The following is a 23934-nucleotide window of genomic DNA, read 5'->3' as shown; positions in this document are numbered from 1 at the left end:
ATAATCTGACAGTGTTTAACATGGGTGATGAATCCAGGCTCTCATTCTGCCATTGAGGGAGCAGGTGGAGGGTATTAAGAAGCTTCAGGAAGGAAGACAAATGTTTATTGTAATGCTCCTCTGCTCTGCCTTTTCCCAGCCCACCTCTGAGAGTTTTACCTCACAAGAGAATAAGGCAGTTATATAGAAAAGAGAATAGGTTGGGACTTCCCTGGCAGTCCAGTGGTTAAGACTTTGCCTTCCAATGCAGGGGTGCGGGTTCAATCCCTGATCAGGGAGCTAGGATCCCACATGCCTCGCTGCCAAAAACCCAAAACATAAAACAGAAGCAATATTGTAACAAATTCAATAAAAACTTTAAAAATGGTCCACATCCAAAAAAAGAAAAAAAATCTTAAAAATCATAAAAAAAATAAAAAAGCATAGGTCAGAAGTCTTCAAGGCTGCTACACTTTGGTCCTATCATCATTGGTGAAAACTCCCCATCTTTCTTCATCTCTTCTGATGTCATATCTTACTTTCCAAGGCCTAATCCTTTTGTTTTCTTCTCTTCACCTCATTCCCAACATTATCAGTTCGGCTTCAAGAGGTGTGCTATGGCAAATTAATTTATAAGCAACAGGGGTGTGAGTAGAATTAAAATTTTTAATAAGAAAAATTTGAACTATCTGGCTTTAAAGTTAAAAAAAAAAGAGTATTTAACCCCATACAGATTTATAGTCTTGATAGCATGTGCTAATGAGTTACTATAAACTTATAAGTCAGAATTTTAAAATACTTAACAGAAATGGGAAAAAAACCCCAAAAGCCTTAGATTTTTCAGGGCACAAATTCTTATGTAGATAAATCAAGTTGATTTGAATGTAAATAAATATAGGCCATTCAGATTCCTCTTCCTTAATTTGAGATTTACTAGAAGAAATGACACAGAGAATGGAAGCCCTGGAAAATCGCCTGAGATACAGATGAAGATTCAAAATGCTACATGTATTTGTACGTCATTGTATCAAGGATTACAGTGAAACAGTTCAGAGCCCCAAAAGCTCAAGCTATCATTAATTCTGTAAGGTTGTAAACTAAAACATAACTAGTACTGAGAAAGCTGGTTTGCTATATAGAGCAAAGGCAAAAAGTACACACTAACTTGTATAAATTCATTGAGAAAAAAAAATCTTTCAGAATCCTAAAATGAGTTTATCCAGTGAGAACAAATAAGCTATGCAAGATATTCTGTAATATACTGTGGACACATTTGCTTTTGCCTTGTTCTGCCTTAGTGTTGCAATCTTATTTGACTCTAAAATAAAGTTTGCACAGTCTTACTTCCGTAGAACACTGGCCATGGGAAAACTATTTTTTTTTTGTATTGGACTTTACCTTGATATATGTATATGGATGTATACCTAAAGTCACAGAACATATGTATCGTGTAACAAGTTAGATTTTTTAATACAATATTAAAATTCACTTCAGAGAATGGTACTGTGTAAAATTCTAAGTTTAACTTTAAATGCAAGGTATGTAATACATGAGAAATGGCTAAAACACATGAAAAAAATGTTGAGTCTCACTGATAATCAGGAAAACGCAGGTTAAAACAATCAGCTTGGCAAAAGTTAGCATGTCTGACTATAGCATTGGTAAAGATGTGAAAATACGGGGCTCTTGTACACTGCTGGTGAGAACACAAATGGGCAGCCTCTGGAGTATAATCTATCAACACCTAGTAGAACTGAAAATGCAGCCCTACCCTGTACTCTAGCTACTGCAGTTACAGGTATCTAACTAGATGATTTTAGCCTCCTGGGTAGTGTATGCGGCCTGTTGCCCGTACGGGTTGCCCTAAGGGACCTTGGAGACAGCCCTTTCCAGTGAACATTAATGACTGGCATGCTGTCCCCAATCTAGGCTCCAGACAGGTATGCACGGTACCTTTGGAAAGCGCCAGGGCACAGTGGCCAGGGTCCACATTGGCCAAATCATAATGTCCATCAGCACCAAGCTGCAGAACAAGGAACATGTGATTGAGACACTGCGCAAGGCCAAGTTCAAGTTCCCTGGCCGCCAGAAGATCTGTATCTCCAAGAAGTGGGGATTTACTAAGTTTAACGCAGATGAATTTGAAAACACGGTGGCAGAAAATTGGCTCATCCCGGGGCCTGTGGGGTCAAATACATCCCTAATCGTGGCTCTCTGGACAAATGGCAGGCCCTGCACGCATGAGAGCCTTGGCGCTGTCCCCTCCTTACTCGTGCCCACCAATAAATCCTACTTTCTTGTCCAAAAAGAAAAAGAATGTTACTCGAGTTGATCAAAGTTAACAAATTACAAATAACCTAATCATCTTCAGAGCGGGAACTGATAAATTGTGGCATACCTCAGAAATACTATGCAATATTTAAAAGAAATGTATTGGGCTTCCCTGGTGGCACAGTGGTTAAGAATCTGCCTGCCAATGCAGGGGACACAGGTTCGAGCCCTGGTCCGGAAGATCCCACATGCTGTGGAGCAACTAAGCCCGTGCGCCACAACTACTGAACCTGCACTCTAGAGCCCGTGAGCCACACCACTGAAGCCCGCATGCCTAGAGCCCGTGCTCTGCAATAAGAGAAGCCACGATGAGAAGGCTGCGCACAGCAACGAAGAGTAGCCCCCGCTCGCCGCGACTAGAGAAAGCCCGCACGCAGCAACAAAGATCCAACGCAGCCAAAAACAAATGAAAAAATAATAAAAAATTAAAAGAAACGTATTGTCTACATGTATACATGGTAAAACTCAAAAACAAAGATGAATTTAAAAAGTCAATGGCAAACCGTGTTTAGCATACCATTTCAGTAAATGAAAAAAAACAAACTACACTGCTAGTTGTTCAAAGATACATAAATATGTACATTTAAGTACAAAATATGTTCCAGAAGGATACACACAAGAGTGGTGTTGTCCCTGGGAAAACAAGGAAGTGGGGATTGGGATAGAGTCGAAGGAGACTTCAAATCTATCAGTTCAAGGCACTTACAGGATCAAGAAAATACAAGTGGCAGCTTCTTTAAGAAATGAAGACCCCCCCCACCCCCAATGACATCCATCCTATGGAAGCTACTGTATTTTTGAGGCCAAATGATGCTTTTACAAACAAAACACCTTGAATAGGCTTATGTTTAAATACTTCAAGACAAGTGTTCCCATCAAAATTTCCTCCCAAAGGGCAGTGTGCTAAACTAGGAAGAACATCTCCTGGGCTACAATCCTATCTGGAAATCATCTAATTCTTTCCAAGCATAAGAGTTGTGATTCGAAGTATTAAACCTTCAGTTTATATTCATATTTGAGTCCTCCGAGTGATCCTGAAAACAGGTTTTCATTAGAAGTGCTGATTTGGGTTGGCATTACCTTTTGAGATGTAATCAGAGTTTAGGCATTGCTTCCAGCTGGTGCAAATCTGTCTTCTGTTGAGTCCCGGCTCCCTCTAGTGGCTCTAGACTGTGTGCACACAAACACACAGCCACCACTCCCACACACTTTAGCTATTAAATACATGTTTCAACTTTCTCCAACTTGGGAAGGAAAATGCCTTCGTGGGAGACAAAACCTCCAACCAGTCCATCAAATTTACATATTAATCTAAAATATTTAACTTGAATATTGTCTAAAATTTGAAATAGTTCTCCATTTTCCTTGTTTTGCTCTGTGTACATATCAGGTATAAAAGTTTTGCTTTCCAGTTGCATTATTTGTGTGACCTTTCCAAGCCTTGATTTCCTCATCTGTCAAACAGTACTATCTCAGGGCCCTAATCAAGACGGCGGAGTATAAGGACATGGAACTCACCTCCACAAATACATCTACGTACGTATTCTCACAGAATACCTACTGAGCACTAGCAGACGACCTTAAACACCTGAAAGGACAAGAAAGATCTCCCCGTGAACCTGTGTAGGACGAGGCGGGGGTGGGGGAAGTGGGATGGGACCTGCGCCCCTGGGAAGGAGCTGTGAAGAGGAATCAGCGGCTCAGATGGGAGCACAACCACGTGCCACCTCTCTGTGCTCCCCAGCCTGAGACGCCCATGCCCGTGGGTACACGTGGGGGCTGGGTGCTGAAACTTGGGTTTAGAGGACAGACCTGGGGAGAGGATTGGGGTTGGCCGTGTGGAGACAGCCCAAAGGGGCTGGAGCACGGTAAGCAGAGGTGTACACAGAAGCCCAGGCCCACCATAGAAGCAAAGCGCCACTGTTAAGCAGTGCACGAAGGAAGGGGCAGGGCCCAGTGTGGCAGCTTCTTTCCTCTGTGCACCAGCCACTGCCCCAGCGGCCTCCGGGATCAGGTGCTGGAGGCTGTGCAACTTAGGAAGCAGGGCTAAATCTCTCCTCAGGGCTGCGTGAGACGCGGGTTTACACCTCCACCTCCAGCTTTGTAAACTCAGCACTACGGGACGTGGAGCGATAAACGGGTGTCCCCATGGCTGGGACAGGTCTGGGCTGCCTCCACAGCTTCCACAGAGGGTCCAGGTGCGAGACTACTGCAGTCCTGGGACCTGACTTCAGTGGATCTGCGCTGGTGGCCTTGTGAAAACACCACCTCAGGGGTACCAGAGCCAGTTGCCAGCACTCCTACGGTTGAGGCAGGACAGATGGCAGTGCCAACAGTGTACTCTGTGAGCCCGCACAAAAGGATGACAGGTTAACAACAGAGCGCACTCCCAGGCAGACAGCTCTGGCGGAGGAATACTCAGTGGCTCTTCTCCCAGTGGGAGCACTTCAATCCCACCTACCTCGCACCGCAGCTCAGAAGCGCAACTCAGAAACGGATCTGGGGGCTTCTACTCCAACAACTAGGGAACAGATACTGTCCCTGACAGGGTTATAACAACCAAAGAGCAAAAAGAAGGCCCCACTTAACATCCGGTGCAGGCGCTGGTCACACCACCAGTCACACCCCCTTATCAAGGAGATAAGGGCCAGGACACACTGAGGAAAGAGGTGGCAGGCATCCATACTAAACATAGCCCTCGCACCAAAAATATTAAACGCATGCAGGCTACACAGGGACGCTCCTACATAGCCCTCCAAGATCACAGTAGATAACTGTTTCTCCTAAACTCAGAGTAAGAGAAATACAAATAAAATGAAGCAGAGGAATGACCCCCCAGTTAAAATATCAAGAGAACTCCCCTTTGAAAGAACAAACAGATCTCTTCAGTCCGATGGACACCAAGTTCAAAAAATAGATAATGAAAATACTGAAGGAATTAAGAAAGGCTATCAATAGAGATACAGATTACTGTAAAAAGGAACTAGAAACTCTAAAGAGGAGCCAAGAAAAATTAGAAAACTCCTCTGCAGAGATGAGAGCTAAAGGCAGTGAACAGCAGATTGAATAGTGCAGAAGAACCAAGACAGAATAATAGAAATCACCCAATCAGAACAGCAGTCAGAAAGCCAAATGAAAAAAAAAAAAAAGGAAGCAATATAAGAGACCTATGGGATAATATAAAGCATGCCAATCTATGCATAATAGGAATTCCAGAAGGAGAAGAAATAAAAAAGGGGATCGAAAACGTATTTGAAGAACTTATGGCTAAAAACCTCCCAAACCTAGAAAGGAAACAGATATCCAGGTACAGAGGGTCCCAAACAAGATGAAAACCCAAACAGACCTACACCAGGACATATTATAATTCAACTGGCAAAAGTTAAAGATGAAAAGAGGATTCTAAAGGCAGCAAGAGAAAAACAAAGAGTTAATTACAAGGGAACCCTCTTGCTGATTTCTCTAGAGAAACCTTACAGACCTGAAGGGAGTGGCAAGATATATTCAGTTAAGTCCTGAAAGGGAAAAATATGCAACCTAGGATACTCTACTCAGCAAGATTATCATCTAGAATAGGAGAGAGGATTTCTCTGACAGGCAAAAACTAAAAGAATACAGCAATACTAAACCTACCCTAGGGACTTCCCTGGTGGTCCAGTGGCTAAGACTACTCGCTCCCAATGCAGGGGGCCACGTTGGATCCTTTGGTCAGGGAACTAGATCCCACATGCCGCAATGAAGAGTTTGCATGCTGCAACCAAGACCTGGTGCAGCTGAATAAATATTTTTTTAAATGCTCAAAAAAAAAAAAAATACTATCCTAAAAGAAATACTGTAAGGTCTTCTCTAAATAGAAAAGAAGCAAGAAGCTACAGGAAAGAGAAAATAAGCCAGTATACAGATTAAAAGAAAAAAAAATTTTGTCAAAGCAGTGATAACCACAATGAACAGCAAAAGGATAAACATGAAGATGTAAAAGAAGACCTCAAAATCATGAAATGTGGAGAAGAGTAAGAAAATGTAGGGTTTTTTTAGAAAGTGAGCATATATGAATATTGTCTAAAGCACGTAAAGGAAGGGGTTAACATACTTGAAAAACAGGGTAACCACAAATCAAAAACATATAAGAGATTCACAAAAACCAAAGAGAACAGGGCTTCGCTGGTGGTGCAGTGGTTAAGAATCCGCCTGCCAACGCAGAGGACACAGGTTCAAGCCCTGGTCTGAGAAGATCCCACATGCTGCGGAGCAACTAAGCCCGTGCGCCACAACTACTGAGCCTGTGCTCTAGAGCCCGCAAGTCACAACTATTGAGCCCACGTGCCACAACTACTGAAGCCCACGCTCCTAGAGCCCGTGCTCCGCAACAGAAGCCACCACAATGAGAAGCCCATGCCCCGCAACAAAGAGTAGCCCCCACTTGCTGCCACAGAGAAAGCTAGTGCGCAGCAATGAAGACCCAACGCAGCTGAAAATAATTTTTTTTTTAAAGAGAACAAAAGCACAATATAAAATGAACTCATCAAACCACAAAAGGAAAAACAAAAAGAAACAAAGAAGAAATAGAGAATCAACTGGGAAACAGGGTTTAAAATGGCCATAAATACATACCTATCAATAATTACCTTAAATGTCAATGGACTAAATGCTCCAATCAAAAGACACAGAGTGGCAGACTGGATAAAAAAAAAAAGAGGCTACAACATGCTGCCTACAAGAGACCCACTTTAGGACACAGACTGAAAAGTGAGGGGATGCAAAAATATATTTCACTCAAATGGAAATGACTAGAAAGAGGGGGTCACAATGCTCATATCAGACAAAATAGACTTTGAAACAAAGACCATAGAGAAAGACACCATATAATGATAAAAGGATCAACACAAGAAGAGGATATTACACTTGTCAACATATATGCACCCAACATAGGAGCACCCAAATACATAAAACAAATACTAACAGACATAAAGGGAGAAACTGAAAGGAATACAATAATAGTAGGAGACTTCTAACACCCAATCACATCAATGGACAGATCTTCTAAACAGAAAATAAGTCAACAGAGATCCTAAATGATACAATAGAACATTTAGACTTAATTGATACTTTCAGGACATTATATCCAAGAAAACCAGAATACACATTATTTTCAAGACACTTGGAACATTCTCTAGGATTGACCACATATTGGGGCACAAAATGAGCCTCAACAAATTTAAGACTATAGAAATTATTTGAGTATCTTTTCTGACCACAAGGGCATGAAACTGGAAATCAACCACAGAAATAGAAATGAGAAAAAAATTATTACATGGAGACTAAACACGCTACTAAAAAACCTATGGGTCAACGATGAAATCAAAGAGGAAATTAAAAATTTGAGACAGAAACTTCCCTGGTGGCGCAGTGGTTAAGAGTCCGCCTGCCAATGCAGGGGACACAGGTTCGAGCCCTGATCCGGGAAGATCCCACATGCCGCAGAGCAACTAAGCCTGTGTGCCACAACTACAGAGCCTGCACTCTAGAACCCGCGAGGCACAACTGCTGAGTCCGCACACCTAGAGCCCGTGCTCTGCAACGGGAGGGGCCGCCGCAGTGAGGAGCCCGCGCAACACAATTAAGAGTAGCCCCCACCCGCCGCAACTAGAGAGAAAGCCCGCACAGCAACAAAGACCCAACACAGACATAAATAAATTAATAAAAAAAAATTTGAGACAAATGACAATGAAAGCACAACCATACAAAATGTATGGAATGCAGCAAAAGCAGTTCTTAGAGGGAAGTTCACAGTGATATAGGCCTTCCTTAAAAAACAAGAAAAATCTCAAACAACCTAACCTACCACCTAAAAGAATTAGAAAAAGACCAAACAAAACCTAAAGATGACAGAAGGAAGGAAATAATAAAGATCATAGAGGTGATAAATAAAGGATGTTTTAAAAATAGAAAAAAAACATAAAAACAAGAGCTAGTTTTTTTTAAAGGGTAAACAAAAACTGACAAACCTCTGGCCAAGCTCACCAAGAAGAAAAAGGACCCAAATAAACAAAATAAGCAACGAAAAAAGAGAAATAGCAACCGATACGGCCGAAATACAAAAAACTCTGAGAGAATACTATGAAGAATTATATGCCAACAAATATGACAACCTGGAAGAAACAAGCAAGTTTCTGGAAACATACAGCCCACCATAACTGAATCGAGAATAAATAAATTGGGACTTCCCTGGTGGCGCAGTGGTTAAGAATCTGCCTGCTAATGTGGAGGACACGGGTTCGAAGCCCTGGTCCAGGAAGATCCCACATGCCGCAGAGCAACTAAGCCCGTGCCACAACTAATGAGCCTGCACTCTGGAGCCCATGAGCCACAGCTACTGAAGCCCACGCATCTAGAGCCTGTGCTCTACAACAAGACACTGCAATGAGAAGCCCACGCACCGCAACGAAGAATAGCCATCGCTCACTGCAACTACAGAAACCCTGCACAAAGCAATGAAATTTAAAAAAAAAGAAATTTGGGGCTTCCCTGGTGGCACAGTGGTTGAGAGTCCGCCTGCCAATGCAGGGGACACGGGTTCGTGCCCCGGTCCGGGAGGACCCCACATGCCGCGGAGCGGCTGGGCCCGTGGGCCATGGCCGCTGGGCCTGCACGTCCGGAGCCTGTGCTCCGCGATGGGAGAGGCCACAACAGTGAGAGGTCCGTGTACCGCAAAAATAAATAAAAATTAAAAAAAGAAATTGAACAGACTGATCACTAGACATGAAATAGAACCTGTTAAAAAAAAAAAATTGCCTACAGACAAAAGTCCAGGACCAGGTAGCTTCACAGGTGAATTCCACCAAACACACAAGGAACTTATACCAATCCTTCTTGAACTCTTCTTCCAAAAGACTGAACAGGAGGGAACACTCCCAAAGACATTCTATGAACCCACCATAACCCTGACACCAAAATCAGACAAAGACACTACCAAAAAAGAAAATTACAGGCCAGTATCTTTGATGAATATAGATGTAAATATTCTCAACAAAACATTAGCAAACTGAATCCGACACCACATAAACAAGGACCAAGTTGGATTCATCTCAGGGTCACATGGATGGTTCAACATACACAAATCAATCAATGTGATACACCACATCAATGAAAGAAGACAAAAAACACATGATCATCTCAACAGATACAGAAAAACCATTTGATAAAATTCAACATCCATTCATGATAAAAACTCTTACCAAGAGATATAGAGGGAATATGTCACAACATAATAAGCTATTTATGACAAACTCATAGCCAATATAATATTCAATGATGACAAGGTAAAGCCTTCCTGCTAAAATGTAGAACATGACAAGGATGCCCACTCTCACCGCTTCTATCCAACACAGTATAGGAAGTCCTAGCCACAGCAATCAAACAAAATAAATAAAGGTATTCAAATTGGAAGGGAACAGGTAAAATTGCCACTATATGCAGATGACATGATACCATATATAGAAAACCCTAAAAACTCTACACAAAACTACTAGAACTGATAAACGAATTCAGCAAAGTAGCCGGATACAGCAAACATACAGAAATTGGTTGCATTTCTTTACACTAACAATGAAAAATCAGAAAGGGAAAGTAAAAAAACCAGTTCCTCCTAAAATCACATCCAAAAAAATAAAATACTCAGGAATAAACCTAACCGAGGAGGTGAAAAGACTTACATGCCGAGAACTATAAAACATTAATAAAAGAAACTGAAGATGATTCAAAGAAATGGAAAGATATACCATGTTCTTGGATTGCAAGAATTAATGTCGTTAAAATGGCCATACTACCCAAAGCAATCTACAGATTTAATGTGATCCCTATCAAATTAGCCATGACATTTTTCACAGAACTAGAACAAGTAATCCTAAAATTTATATGGAACCACAAAAGACCCAAAATTGCCAAAGCAATCCTAAGGAAAAAGAACAAAGCAGGAGGTATAACCCTCCCAGATTTCAGACAATACTACAAAGCTACGGTAATCAAAACAGCATGGTACTGGCACAAAAACAGACATATGGATCAATGGAACAGCACAGAGAGCCCAGAAATAAACCCACAAACCTATGGTCAATTAATCTTCAACAAAAGAGGCAAGAATATACAATGGGGAAAAGAATTTCTTCAGCAAGTGGTGCTGGGAATGTTGGACAGCCACATGTAAATCAATGAAGTTAGAACACACCCTCACACCATACACTACAATAAACTCAAAATGGCTTAAAGACTTAAATATAAGACACGACACCATAAAACTTCTAGAAGAGAACTTAGGCAAAATATTCTCTGACACAAACTGTACCAATGGTCAGTTTCCCAAGGCAATAGAAATAAAAGCAAAAATAAATGAGAACTAATCAAACTTATAAGCTTTTGCACAAAAGAAACCATAAACAAAACAAAAAGGGCTTCCCTGGTGGCACAGTGGTTGAGAGTCCACCTGCCGATGCAGGGAACACGGGTTCGTGCCCCGGTCCGGGAGGATCCCACATGCCACAGAGCGGCTGGGCCCGTGAGCCATGGCCGCTGAGCCTGCGCGTCTGGAGCCTGTGCTCCGCAACGGGAGAGGCCGCAACAGTGAGAGGCCCGCGTAGCGCAAAAAAAAAAAAAAAAAAAGACAATCCATGAACTGGGGGAAAATATTTGCAAATGATATGACTGACAAGGGCTTAATTTCCAAAATATACAAACAGCTCATACAACTCAATATCAAAAAAACCCAATCAAAAAATGGGCAGAAAACCAAAATAGACATTTCTCCAAGGAAGACATACAGACGGCCAACAGGCACATGAAGAGATGCTCAACACTGCTGATTGTTATAGACATGCAAATGAAAACTACAGTAAAGTATCTACCACCTCACAACGGTCAGAATGGCCACAATTAAAAGTCTACAAGTAACAATAATAAATGCTGGAGAGGGTGTGGAGAAAAGGGAACCCTCCTACACTGTTGGTGGGAATGTAAATTGGCGTACCCACTATGGAGATCAGTATGGATGTTCCCAAAAAAACTAAAAAAGAGTTGCCATATGACCCAACAATCCCACTCCTGGGCATATATTCAAACAAAACTATAATTCAGGACTTCCCTGGTGCCACAGTGGTTAAGAGTCTGCCTGCCAATGCAGGGGACACAGGTTTGAGCCCTGGCCTGGGAAGATCCCACATGCCACAGAGCAACTATGCCTGTGCGCCACAACTACTGAGCCTGTGCTCCAGAGCCCGTGAGCCACAACTACTGAAACCTGTGCACCTAGAGCCTGTGCTCCACAAGAGAAGCCACTGCAATGAGAAGCCCGCGCACCACAATGCAGAGTAGGCCCCGCTCGCCGCAACTAGAGAAAGCCTGCGTGCAACGACCCATTGCAGCCAAAATAATAATTCAAAGAGATACATGTACTCCTATGTTCACAGCAGTACTATTTACAATAGCCAAGACATGGAAACACCTAAGTGTCCATCAACAGATGAGTGGATAAAGATGTGGTACATATATACAATAGAATACTACTCAGCCGTAAAAAAGAATGAAATGCCATTTGCAGCAACATGGATGGACCTAGAAATTATCATACTAAGTGAAGTCAGAAAGACAAATACCGTATGTTATCATTTAAATGTGGAATCTTATCTGTGACACAAATGAACTTATCTATGAAACAGAAGCAGACTCACAGAGAACAGACTTGTGGTTGCCAAGGGAGGGTGGGGTCAGGGAGGGATGGAGTGAGAGGTTGAGGTTAGCAGATGCAAACTATTATATATAGGGTGGATAAACAAGGACCTACTGTATAGCACAGGGAACTATTCAATATTCTGATAAACTGTAATAGAAAAGAATATAAAAAAGATGTGTATGTTTAAATGAATCACTCTGCTATACAGTAGAAATTAACACAATATTGTAAATCAACTGTAGTTCAATAAAAAAGTACTACCTCAATGGATTGTCGTAAGGATTGAATGGGTTAACACGTACAGTACTTACATGTTACGTTAGATACTGTTTTTACTCTTCAGTAGCCAAGAGTACTGCACACAAGGATGATACTTTTAACTGTATGTTAAATGGATTCTTTGCTTATCTTACCTGAGGAGAGTACTTTGGCAGACTCCCACTCCTACATTATCTTTTTTTTTTTTTGGTGGAACGTGGGCCTCTCACTGTCGTGGCCACTACCGTTGCGGAGCACAGGCTCCGGACACGCAGGCTCAGCGGCCACGGCTCACAGGCCCAGCCGCTCCGCGGCATGTAGGATCTTCCTGGACCAGGGCACGAACCCGTATGCCCTGCATCGGCAGGAGGACTCTCAACCACTGCGCCACCAGGGAAGCCCCTACATTATCTTTTGAAGCAAATAGGTAGGAGGTAGTAAATATAATAAATGGTAAATGTACAAGATGTTCAAGACCTATCAACGAGGGAAGAGGGAAAGAAACATGATGCCACTGAAAGCAGAGGGAGTGCAAGTCTAAGGGGTAGCTGGAAGAGCTGCAAGAAATCAAAGAGAACTGTTTTCTATGAACTAGATGATCATCGTCTAGAAGGCCCAACTAACAGCATTTGCTACCAGCCTGAAGTTTTTCTTCTCTATATACCTTTTGCTCCTGCTTCCATATCATATCGATTGCAATTAACATACTCCACAATATCCAAACTCTTCTTTGGGACCTTCCTATTTCTAGGCCTAAAAACAGGTAGTTCAGCATTAAGTATGGATTAAGTCCAATTGACTGGAATTTCCTGCAATCCTTGCATATTAGAGCTTCCCAGCCAAACACATTACTGTTAAGTCCCCTACATACGAACCTTCAAGTTGTGAACTTTCAAAGATGCGAACCTGCCCTGTATGCCAGCTGTTGTACTGTACTATTGTACTTTCCAAGGTACTGTACTGTAAGATTAAAAATGTTTTTTATTATTTGTGTGAAAAGTATTATAAACCTATTACAGTACAGTACTATATAGCCGATTGTGTTAGTTGGGTACCTAGGCTAACTTTGTTGGACTTACAAATAAATAGGACTTAGGAACACGTTCTCAGAACTCGTTCATATGCAGGGGACTTACTGTACTTTCATTATAATCTGAAAAATGTATTTTAAAATGCCACCTTAGACCTTATTGTCTCCAATTCTGGCAGCACTTTAATGGCACTTCATCACAGTTGCCCTAGGCCAGAATGAATGAGGTTATGTTTCCCATCTACTAGTTCTAAACTCCTTTCCTCTGAACTTTAAACTTTCTGCTGAAACGATGATTGCATAAAAGCCACATATCAAGGTAAAATCCAAATGGTCTTACAGCATATTAACACTACCTAGAAGGTCCTAGAAATTATAAATTATTTTTCCAAAAACCATAATTCCAAAATGCCTACAGCCAAAGTCATGCAACAGAACCTTTACAAAGAAATGGTACACTGGTAGTCACAATACTGTATTCTTCGGGTACCACCCAAACCTTAAGAAATTGGAACTAGTCAACCTTGGTGGCGCAGTGGTTAAGAATCCGCCTGCCAATACAGGGGTCACAGGTTTGAGCCCTGGTCTGGGAAGATCCCACATGCCAGAGTAACTAAGCCCGTGCACCACAATTACTGAGCCTGCATTCTAGAGCCTGTGAGCCACAACTACTAAAGCCCGCGCCTAGAGCCCATGTTCTGCAACGAGAAGCCACCACAACAAGAAGCCCGCACACCACGATGAAGAGTAGCCCCCACTCACCGCACCAGAGAAAGCCCGTGCACAGCAATGAAGACCCAACGCAGCCCAAAAAAAACACCCCCCCCCCCCAAAAAACAATAGCATGAAAGGTCAATTTGGAAGAAGAAATTGACCAAGTAAGTAATAATCACACAAACTTCCTTAACCAAAAGACAAACATTTCAATGACCATGGAAATAGACTAACAGCATTAGAAATCAGCAGTAGTCTGACCAAGGAATTCTTATCAGAGATAAAGATTTTATAACTGTGGCTCTTAACCAAGAGATGCTGTGAAAACGTGGTGACGCTTGGGGGTGTTGTTACAATAACATGGAAGGAAAACCAGGAATGAGAAATATCAAGCAGTATCCACAATCCTCCACAACAAAGAACCGTCCCATCGAAAAATGTCCGTAGTACTCCCTAATCGAGAAAATTTGAGTAAATGAACTGGTAAGAAAACTCTAGTTAATAATGGCCACTCTCCAAATTATACCCACAACCTTAGATTAACTTCAGATATAAACTAAAATCATGCAACATCTAGCTTGAAAGAAACCAATTCCCTCACCTGTGGAAGTAGGAATTTGACCCACCCATGGCTGTTACATAACTATTAAGAGGTAGCCTTCTGACTCCAAGTTCAGTAAATATTTCCTGGATAGTGTACTGAAGGCATCCACATCTCCTATGGATCATTCCTCTACCACCAAAAACTGCCTACCCAAGTTGATTGATTCTGAAGACCAAAAGACATTTCTGACACTTCTGCAACCTTAGAACCCAACACAAATTGTGCAGGGTATACCCTACCAGCAATATTCAGCTCTGTAAATCTAAGTCAACATTTTTCCCCCAAGTTAACTCCTTTGAATGTTCCAAAGGATATTATTAAATGTGGGAAAAGGTTTACATAGGACATACTTGGGAGATGTAGTATGCAGTTTCCCCAAAATCTGAACACCAAACCTACCTCACAGTATATCTTTTAGGACTATAATTATATAAAACACACTTTGCAAAACTGTGGAATTAACACTATTGAAGATCTAGGAATATTCTTAAGTTGTCCAAGTACATTTCTTCTACCCTAACCACTGCACATCCTTCGGTAATACCTTGCTTCATTAAACAGAACTTCTCTCAGCCTGTGAAAATTTTGGGGTGGAAGGAACATACTTCACTTAATCCTCTTTGCTACTCAGATTTGGTGGATTTAAGCTGGACTGTAAATTGCAATTCTGGTTAGATTCTGGGTATGGAACCTTGCTGCCTCTGACATACTCAAATATAAAATAACAATAACCTGAGACTGAAAATGATGAAAATTAATAAGTCTCTTAAAAATCTAGTACAGGAAAGGAACTCAGTGTGCTCCCTTTACAAAAACAGGGAAAGAAACAGCAATGTCTGGGAAGTCTTGCCAATATATCTAGCTGCCCCATGCCCTCTAATCCTAGCTTCAGGAAGGTACACTGAAACAAAAAGAAATTTTAAAAAATGACTGAAATGAATACAGTATTTTTAAAACAAACTCTGGCCAGTTTTATTAAAGAAAAATTGTGCATGATTTACTTTTCACCAGTCTGTTCTGGCATGCTTCTAATGATATCAGAATCACCTAGAAAATAAAACACAATAATTTTACAATTCATTTAATGTCAACAGGTAATCATCAAATTAGCAATTGTTATCTTCAAAAGTTATTACACTAGCTGTGCTACCATTTCTCAAGGTTGATAGGATACCTAGAGTCATAGACATTTCCCACATAAGATTCATCAATTAAATCAGACTTAGTTTATCACCAGCATTTATAAAACCAGACCTAGGAAAAGAACTAGGTCCGGGGACACATGCATGGTCTTAATATAGCGAATGTTTAGCCTGCCCTGATTATTACAACATCAGAACAGCGAGAATATTCGCAGTATTTTATGAATTAATTAAAAATTCGTAAGTTCAAAGCATGACATGTTTTTGTAGGCCCTTCTTTTTCTCAACTTAATTTTATCCATCTGTTCTCAGGCAGCCAGTAAATGTTCCTTTTTTCTACCATTTCACCTGATTATTCTGTCCCTTTATAATTTCACCTTTTACCAAGGCCCTGAAGTCATCATTTCTTAGGTGCTGCATGAAATGAAACTCATGATCTCAAAGTAAAGAGAATTTCATTTATAAAAAGGTAATTCTGTACTGACATTCATTATCAATTCTCTGTAAAATACAATTACAGGATATCCCTTGCTGTATCCAAATCCTCAACATCTGAACTTAGAAACTAAAGACATTTGTATAGCAAGAAATACTTGTATTACATCATAAAGGAAAAGAATTACTTTATGATTTAAAAAGCATACCTGGATCAATGATAGCAAGTGTGCATACTCTGTAGTATTTTCCACACGCTGTGCCCAATTCAATATTATTGCCACTGTAGTGATGGACACCAGTTTTGGCCAACATGGCATAATACTCTATTTCAGATTTCCTTTGGGAACCAAAACAAGGTAGATAAATATCATACCAAGTAACACAGATTAAATGTTACTTCTCTCATTAGTTCTAATGTTGGTAAGGCCTTCAAACAGTAAGCCAGTTATTACTTTAAAAAACATTACCATATCCATTATTCAATACAAATCATCCTTCCTTGGATCCCTTACAAGGGATGGGACAACCAGTAAATACCTGTGCTTGTGGAAAAGAGTAGAGTACAAAATAAAATTATCATTTACTTAGCATTTACTATCGCCAGACACTTTACATTATAAAATTCCCATGACAACTTCTAAGCCGTTTCTATCACCCTCTGGTGCTCTGAAACCTAGATGGAGAGTAATATTACAGGTATACCTCAGATACTGCATATTCATTCCAGACCACTGCAATAAATCAAATATTGCAATAAAGCTAGTCCCAGGAATTTTTTGGTTTCCCAGTGCATACAGAAGTTGTGTTTACTCTATACTATAGCCTATTAAGTGTGCAACAACATTGTGTCTAAAAAAACCAACATACATACATTAGTTAAAAAATACTTTACTGCAAAAATAAATAATTAAAAAGCTGCCTATCATCCGAACCTTCTGGGAGTCGCAGTAGTAACATCAAAGATCAGTGATCACCATAACAATAAAGAAGTCTGAAATATCTCGAGAATTACCAAAATGTGACATAGACATGAAGTGAGCAAATGCTGTTGAAAAACTGGAACTTACAGACTTATTCAATGCAGGGTTGCCACAAACCTTCAATTCGTAAAAAAAACAACAAACAAACAAACAAAAAAATCCCACCCCCCAGTATCTACGATGCACAATAAAGTGAAGTGCAATAAAACCAGGGATGCCATATGCTTGTACTTACCCAGAGTTAGCAGTTTTGTGTCCACTAAGTAGGTAGACATGAATGGTTTTACGAATTTGAAGGGAGTCCTAATACACTGTTGCCACTACTCACTCAAAGTGTGCATCCGCAGACAAGTAGTGCCAAAAGGTGCTTGTTAAAAATGCATAATCTCAGGCCCCAATCCAGATACATTAAATCAGAAATTGCATTTAAACCAGATCATTCGTGACTGTGTGCATATTCATGTTTGAAAAGCACTGCTATAGAAGGTAAGCATGAAAGGTTTGGAATAAGACCAAAGGTTTGGGAGGGGATGGGATGGAAGAAGAGATCTCTCCAGGCTTTGCCAATTACCTACAGACACTATATAAAATGCTGTGAGGTTATATATTACCACAGAAAATCAACAAGGGAAAGGGACTGAAAACACGGCTTATATTCTGCATGGTCCAAGTTTCTTTAACTTATATAAAATACCAGCTAAATTCAGTTTCAAAACAGTGAGGCAAGCAAAAACTGGGTGAACGGGGAACCTGCAGCTCCACAGGCTAGCCTGAACTTCTCTGATCTTAGCTTTTCTACACTACAACAAGTTCATAAAATGAAGCTCTTTTAAAGCATCTTAAAGTTAAAAAAAAAAAAAACGGCCCAAAAGGCAGGACACATGGACAAACAAGTTATGTTTCTGCACTGCCCTCAAACTTTGACGTTCTCTGGTTTTTACCCCTTCTGCCACGCATTTCTCCCAAAGAGAACCTCATACGAGGAGAGAATATGATGAGGGGGAGAAAAATCAAGAGCCCAAAATCAACAACCGTTGAATTATTCTCCAGGTGTCCCTCTGTAATACAAAATTTTACATGATACCCAGTTTATGCTACCCAGATTGCAAGTTCACATTCCTGGATATTCGCTCACGACCAATTTGCAGTGGGCGACAAACATACTCAGGTTCTTTCAATTACCTCAAGGCTGGGCAGTTGTTGGCGAGGATGACCAGTTTCGCTTTGCCGTGTCGGATCATTTTCAGAGTCTGCTTGTACCCCAGCACGTACTTTCCACTTTTCATAACCAGTTGGAGCCTAGAGTTGATCGACTCCAGTGACTTTTTCTACAAAGCAAACATGTAACACGGACTTGAAGGCCTTGTTTGTAACCACTTAAAACTGGATCCAGCTTCCTGGAAGCTGAACCCCTTAATAAAACCTCCGCAGAGGGTCCCAAATCCCTGGGAGAATCCTTCGGGTTTATTTTGGACCCCTACAAGGCCAGCGGGCACGCTGTGCGCCCACTGTGCTCGGACCCGCCCGCCCCGGCCGAGACTCATCTCTCCATGTGAACAGGCTTCCGGCCCTGGCCTGCTACACTCACCGTCTTCTTTGCGGCCACCATCTTCCTGCCTTAGGCGCGGGACGCCCCCAGCCTAGAACACAGAGGACAAGACAGGAAGTTTAGGATCCGAAGCTCCAAACGGCAACTCCCTGGACTCCCCGCGTGGCCTAAACCTCGGTACAGAACAACCTACTCACCCACTGCAGCCGCCAAGATGGCCGGAGAGCGAGAAAGGAAGGAAATCCCACAATTCCAAGCGCTTCACGTCAGGGCTGAGACCCCGTGACCGGAAGCTGAAGCAAATCACAAGCGGAAGGGGTGGGGCAAGAAGAGACGGGCTGATGTGGGTATCTCTAGGGGCTTCGAATTGTTTCGGCAGCTGACTGGTGCTGTTCACCTGCAGGTTGCGGGCCGTAAACCTCGCCGTCTGTGTTGTTCCGCTGCTCATAGCTGAGGACTGAGGAACGTGGAACCGGACGCGAGTTGGAGAAACCGACTGAGAGTGAGGCGGGAGGAGCGGTGAGAAGAGGCGGCGGCGGCGGCTGGACCTCGGTCTTAGCGCCGCTGAGCGCATCTCTGCCCCAAGTCGGGGCTCTTGAGGAGACTCGGGGAGGACCGGGGTGTGCCGCAGCTCCCGGGTCTACCCTCTGCCGTCGGTTCCGCCGGAGCTGAAGAAGCTCCGTGCACTCACCCAAGTTGCCTGTACAAGTTGTCAGAGAACGGTGGCGCCCCCCTCTGGCTCCCCTAAACTCACCTCTTTTGTGGCCGTGTTAGTGGGAACTTGTAAGCCGAATTTTCACTGGGGGTGATAACAGGTCTAATTAAAAATCTTTTTGTTGTGAACGTTGGACCTTGATACAGATATCAGTAACGAATCATTCAAAATATTAGGCACAGAAAGTCACCACCACACACACACACACACACACACACGCAAATAAAGGTAAAATCTGACCACTAGGTAAGCTGTCATCGTGTGTCAACTTTTAGGAATCTATCCTACACTCTCATGCCCAAAGACATGAGAATAAGTATATTTATTTCAGCATTAATTTTTAATAGCAAAACAAAAATAGAAACATCAAATGTTCATCATTCTTCACCAGTATATATGTTGGTATATGCACAGACAATTCAAGTCTGGAAAACTAGTCATCGGAACGTATGTTGGATGAGAGATAAGAGTAGGTGGTGAGGAGAGAACATTTACTTTTACTTTGTATGTTTCAGTACTGCTTGAATTATTTTACATTGTATTATTTTACAGCACGTATTGTTACGTAAAGAGCTCCTTTTTAATAAAAAAAGTGGTTTTCAATAGAGCTTGTGAAACATCAATTATATCTTAAAGCAGTATTTTTCAAAGTATGGCTCCTAGATCACCTGATTCAGAATCACCTGGAATTCTGAGTCCTGGGCCCCACCCAGGTCTGTGGAAGAAATCTTTGGATGTAGGGCCCGGGAATCTGAGGTTAATGAGCAGCCTCCACGATTCTCATACATAAATTTGAGAAGTAGAGAGGAATGAAATAGCCTAGTTGGTTCTGAGGCATGCATGCTTAGACAGAGACACAAACTAATGATGCCTTACACTTTTATAATGAGCTCTGTACTTTGAATGCTTTTTAATATCTACTTTCCCTCAAAGTAATCAGGCCAGATATTACCCGCATTTTAGAAAGTATATGATTAAAGCACTTGAGGTGACTTTCCTCGGTGCTTTTCATTTTATAATACCAAATTTCTGGTCCTTAATATATGTCCTCACGATATATATATTTTGTTTTGTTTTCTTAATGTCCTCATTATATATATATATATATATATATTTTTTTTTTTTTTTTTTGGTACGCGGGCCTCTCACTGTTGTGGCCTCTCCCGTTGCGGAGCACAGGCTCCAGACGCGCAGGCTCAGCGGCCATGGCTCACGGGCCCAGCCGCTCCGCGGCATGTGGGATCTTCCTGGACCAAGGCACGAACCCGTGTCCCCTGCGTTGGCAGGCGGACTCTCAACCACTGCGCCACCAGGGAAGCCCCGTCCTCACTATATTTTAAAGAAAGGCCTTAGGTGCTTTCTCACAGGGATCTTACCATGGTTTTGTACTGGAAGCCGGGGAAGCCCAAAGTACTCATTCATCCATACATTCATATATATGAACCATGACCACAAAATGTTTGAGAATTCTTCCTAGGGTATCTTAACTGATTTTTGCCATATCTTTTTGGAGATATATTTAGGTTCTTGGTTTTTCTATTTAATACCTGCAGGACTTTGGTCAAATTGTCTAACCTCTCTAAGCTTCAGCTTCCTCATCAAAAAACTGGAATAATAATGTCTACCTCATGGTATTGTTATGAGGATCACAGTAAACATAATGGTGTATGAAGCACCTAGAACAGGGCCGTGTACATAATAAGTGTGCAGTGGATGTTAGTTCTCTTCCTCAGTCCCACTCCTATCTCCCTAACTCCCCACTGCAGCCACCCATCCACAACTTAAGTTGTGGTTCACAACATTGCAAAACCCAAACGCTAGGGGAAGAAACACTTGCCATGCAAGAACAACAGTCAAATCCTTTGGCTCATGAAGATTTTGTAAATATTTCCACACTTGTATTTATTAGAGCAGGAGTTGGCAAGCTTTTTCTATAGAGAGCCAAATAGTAAAGATTTTAGGCTTTTGGGCCATATGGTCTCTTTGGCAACTACTTAACTCTGCTGATGTAGCACAAGAGCAGCCACAATATGTAAATGAATGAATTTCATTCATTGAATGAATGAGCACGGCTGTGTTCCAGTCAAACCTTATTTACAAGTCAGGATTTGGCCTGCAGGCCATAGTTTGTTGACCCCTGTGTTAGAAGATTACTATTACTTTCATTAAAAATAGCTACTTTAAGTCACGTCATTATTCTAAAGAGATGTGTATTGAAGTATTTACAGATGAAGTGTCATAATATCTGCAACTTACTTCCAAATTGCTAAAATAAATGTAAATAAAATCCTAAAATAAATGTAGATAAACAAGTAGGTAGAGCAAATGCAGCAACATGTTAACAACTGTTGACTTTACAGTGCGGGGGGGGCGGGGGGGGCGGTGAGGTGATACTCCCCTGGTGGTCCAGTGGTTAAGACTCTGCACTTCCACGGCGGGGGGTCTGGGTTTGATTCCTGGTCAGGGAACTAAGATCCTGCATGCCCTACAGCATGGCCAATAAATAAATAAGTAAAACTACAGAAAAAAAAAAAAATTTTAAAAAATAAAAATGAAAAACCACATGGGGGGCATACAGGTATTCATCGTACTATTCAACTTTTTGTGAGTTTGAAAATCTTCATACCAAAAAGTCGAGGAATTTATATGTTTCAAGAAAGGACTTTGCCATTCAGACATTATTTTATTTTTTCTGGATGCTAGTCTGTAGCATTTCAGAGTGATTTAGAAAGAATACCAAGAGGTAAATGTGACAGGACAGAATTCACACAAGGCTCTCTGGTTTTCCTTCCCCAAAATCACTGCTCTAAATTTCTGAGAATTCTGAAGACACCTGCATTTATTGTGCTTCTGGTTTGTACTTGCTATGAGAATGAAAAGTGACAGGCTGCATTCCCTGTTAGAGCAGATACCAACAAGATCATCTGCTGTTCATTGGTTCAGTACACTGGCCCATCCCCTTATTGTTAAGCAGTTAAATCTATCATATTCATTGTCATAACTCAGCCTTCATATTCTTAAGGCACCCTGGACATTAAACATGCTCAGAAATAAAGCAGGGAGAGGGAGGGATTGTGAATCCAAGTGAAAAGACCCTGTAAACTCAGTGAATGTTGGTGGCCTTTCAGCTAGCTAAACATACATACACTGAGACATGAATTCTGAACCCACAGAGGACAAGAGGGAATGAATGCCACCTATTCCTCTCCACCCTTTCTGCCTCCACAATAATGAAGAATCCAATGTATTTCTCCTATACCCCTTTCTGTTCAGACTGGGAATGCTCCAGACTGCACTGCATTAAAAATAGGGCAGAGAAATGCCTTCTCCTATTTTCTTAAAAATAATTTTTCCATTCTTCAAAATGGGTATATTTTTATACTCTTGGATACAAAGAACCCAGAGCACTTTATTCACTATTTTACTGTGGAGGAGTGACACTTTTGCAAAGTAGAGTAGTTTTACATTTCTTAGAGTCAGTTTTTGAAATTTTAGTGTTAAATGAGATTCCTGTGTTTCTAAGGGTCCACAAAAGTATGACGTTTTATGTTTTATTTTTAATAATTTGAAAAGTCTAACATATACTTTTTATTCTTAATAAAGCTATAATGCACAGGCTTCTTTTTTTTCTCTTTTAAGTAAAATTTAATTCCGTAACACTGCATGTCATGCTGATCAGAAAATGTCCCTGATTACTTAATGGAGAAATAGATAATAAATGCAATTTTGTGACAACATCATAACATGGGTATGTCAAAGAAAAGTGATAAAAGGAGTCCTTGAAGGTAAAAAAGATTTACGAACTATGCCTTCAAGATGTAACACATCAGCCTGTAAAATCACAGTATCAGTTATGATTCCGTATTATCAAGATAGGACTAAAGGAATAAGACAGGACTGGTAATTGCTAAGAATGAGTGTGGTCTGGGAGAGGGGAGGGAGAGTAAGCATTATATCTTAGATACTTATTTTGTAAGCAGTAGAAACAAGTTATCCAGTTAAGCAGAAAAGGAATTTATTTTGTAGTTCACCAAATGAACAGGAAGACTGGAGAGTAAGAACTGGATCTGTGTATACTGGTCATATGGGGGAGGCACCGCCATTTATTAGTCACTGGTTCAGAGCACACTCTGCAAACCTCAGGACAGCATCCCAACTTTCAAAGGTGCTTCACCTTGTCTGTGCCATAACTGAGTGCCACCCTATCATCCTATAGGTTTGGCTTCTTCTGGATGATGAGGTATATGGAAAGACCGGTAAATCACATAGAAATTAACCTATTACCTTGCTTGTCTCATAGTAAAGTGAGTTCTTTGATAAGATATGATACTGAATGTAATGTCTTGATGGATGTGTAATGGCTTGATAATACCATCCCCTAATTGATGGTGTTGGCAGAGGCATGATGGGCAGGAAAAGCAAATTTAATCCACTGTGTATTACAGTAAAGATTCTCTACTGTCCCCAAAGAGG

The 23934-nt window shown here is 41.3% G+C and overlaps 2 protein-coding genes and 2 non-coding genes across 7 annotated transcripts in view; 2 read left to right on the top strand and 2 right to left on the bottom strand.

Moving 5' to 3' along the window:
* The window catches only part of MATN2 (matrilin 2), a 154727-nt gene extending 152305 nt beyond the window's left edge, over positions 1–2422 (top strand). For 2 of the 4 annotated variants that reach the window (XM_029223181.1, XM_029223182.1), the window contains exon 18: positions 914–1707. In XM_029223181.1, the coding sequence (XP_029079014.1) occupies positions 914–969 (56 nt within the window). In that variant the 3' untranslated portion in view covers positions 970–1707. Of the gene's footprint in view, positions 1–913 lie in introns of all 4 variants that reach the window. The other 2 variants (XM_029223178.1, XM_029223179.1) reach the window with 2 other exon arrangements.
* LOC114895737 lies at positions 1727–1864 on the top strand. Its single transcript, XR_003793632.1, has one exon. It is a non-coding gene; the product is annotated as a small nucleolar RNA SNORA70 (small nucleolar RNA).
* Positions 2423–15582: 13160 nt separating the features above from the next.
* Positions 15583–19011, bottom strand: RPL30 (ribosomal protein L30). The gene is made up of 5 exons (XM_029223277.1): positions 18944–19011; positions 18786–18837; positions 18380–18525; positions 16424–16554; positions 15583–15684 (listed from the first exon to the last, which is right to left on the bottom strand). The coding sequence occupies exons 2-5, from the start codon at positions 18804–18806 to the stop codon at positions 15635–15637; spliced, it is 348 nt and encodes a 115-aa protein (XP_029079110.1). The 5' UTR covers positions 18807–18837; positions 18944–19011; the 3' UTR covers positions 15583–15634.
* LOC114895735 lies at positions 15863–15994 on the bottom strand. Its single transcript, XR_003793630.1, has one exon. It is a non-coding gene; the product is annotated as a small nucleolar RNA SNORA72 (small nucleolar RNA).
* Positions 19012–23934: the final 4923 nt, after the last annotated feature.

The sequence above is a fragment of the Monodon monoceros genome, unplaced genomic scaffold, assembly GCF_005190385.1.
Source record: "Monodon monoceros isolate NGI ecotype Baffin Bay Population unplaced genomic scaffold, NGI_Narwhal_1 Super_Scaffold_14, whole genome shotgun sequence".
Classification (NCBI taxonomy): domain Eukaryota; kingdom Metazoa; phylum Chordata; class Mammalia; order Artiodactyla; family Monodontidae; genus Monodon; species Monodon monoceros.
Note: the sequence above shows the minus strand (reverse complement) of the source record. Positions and strands in the feature narration are given on the sequence as shown.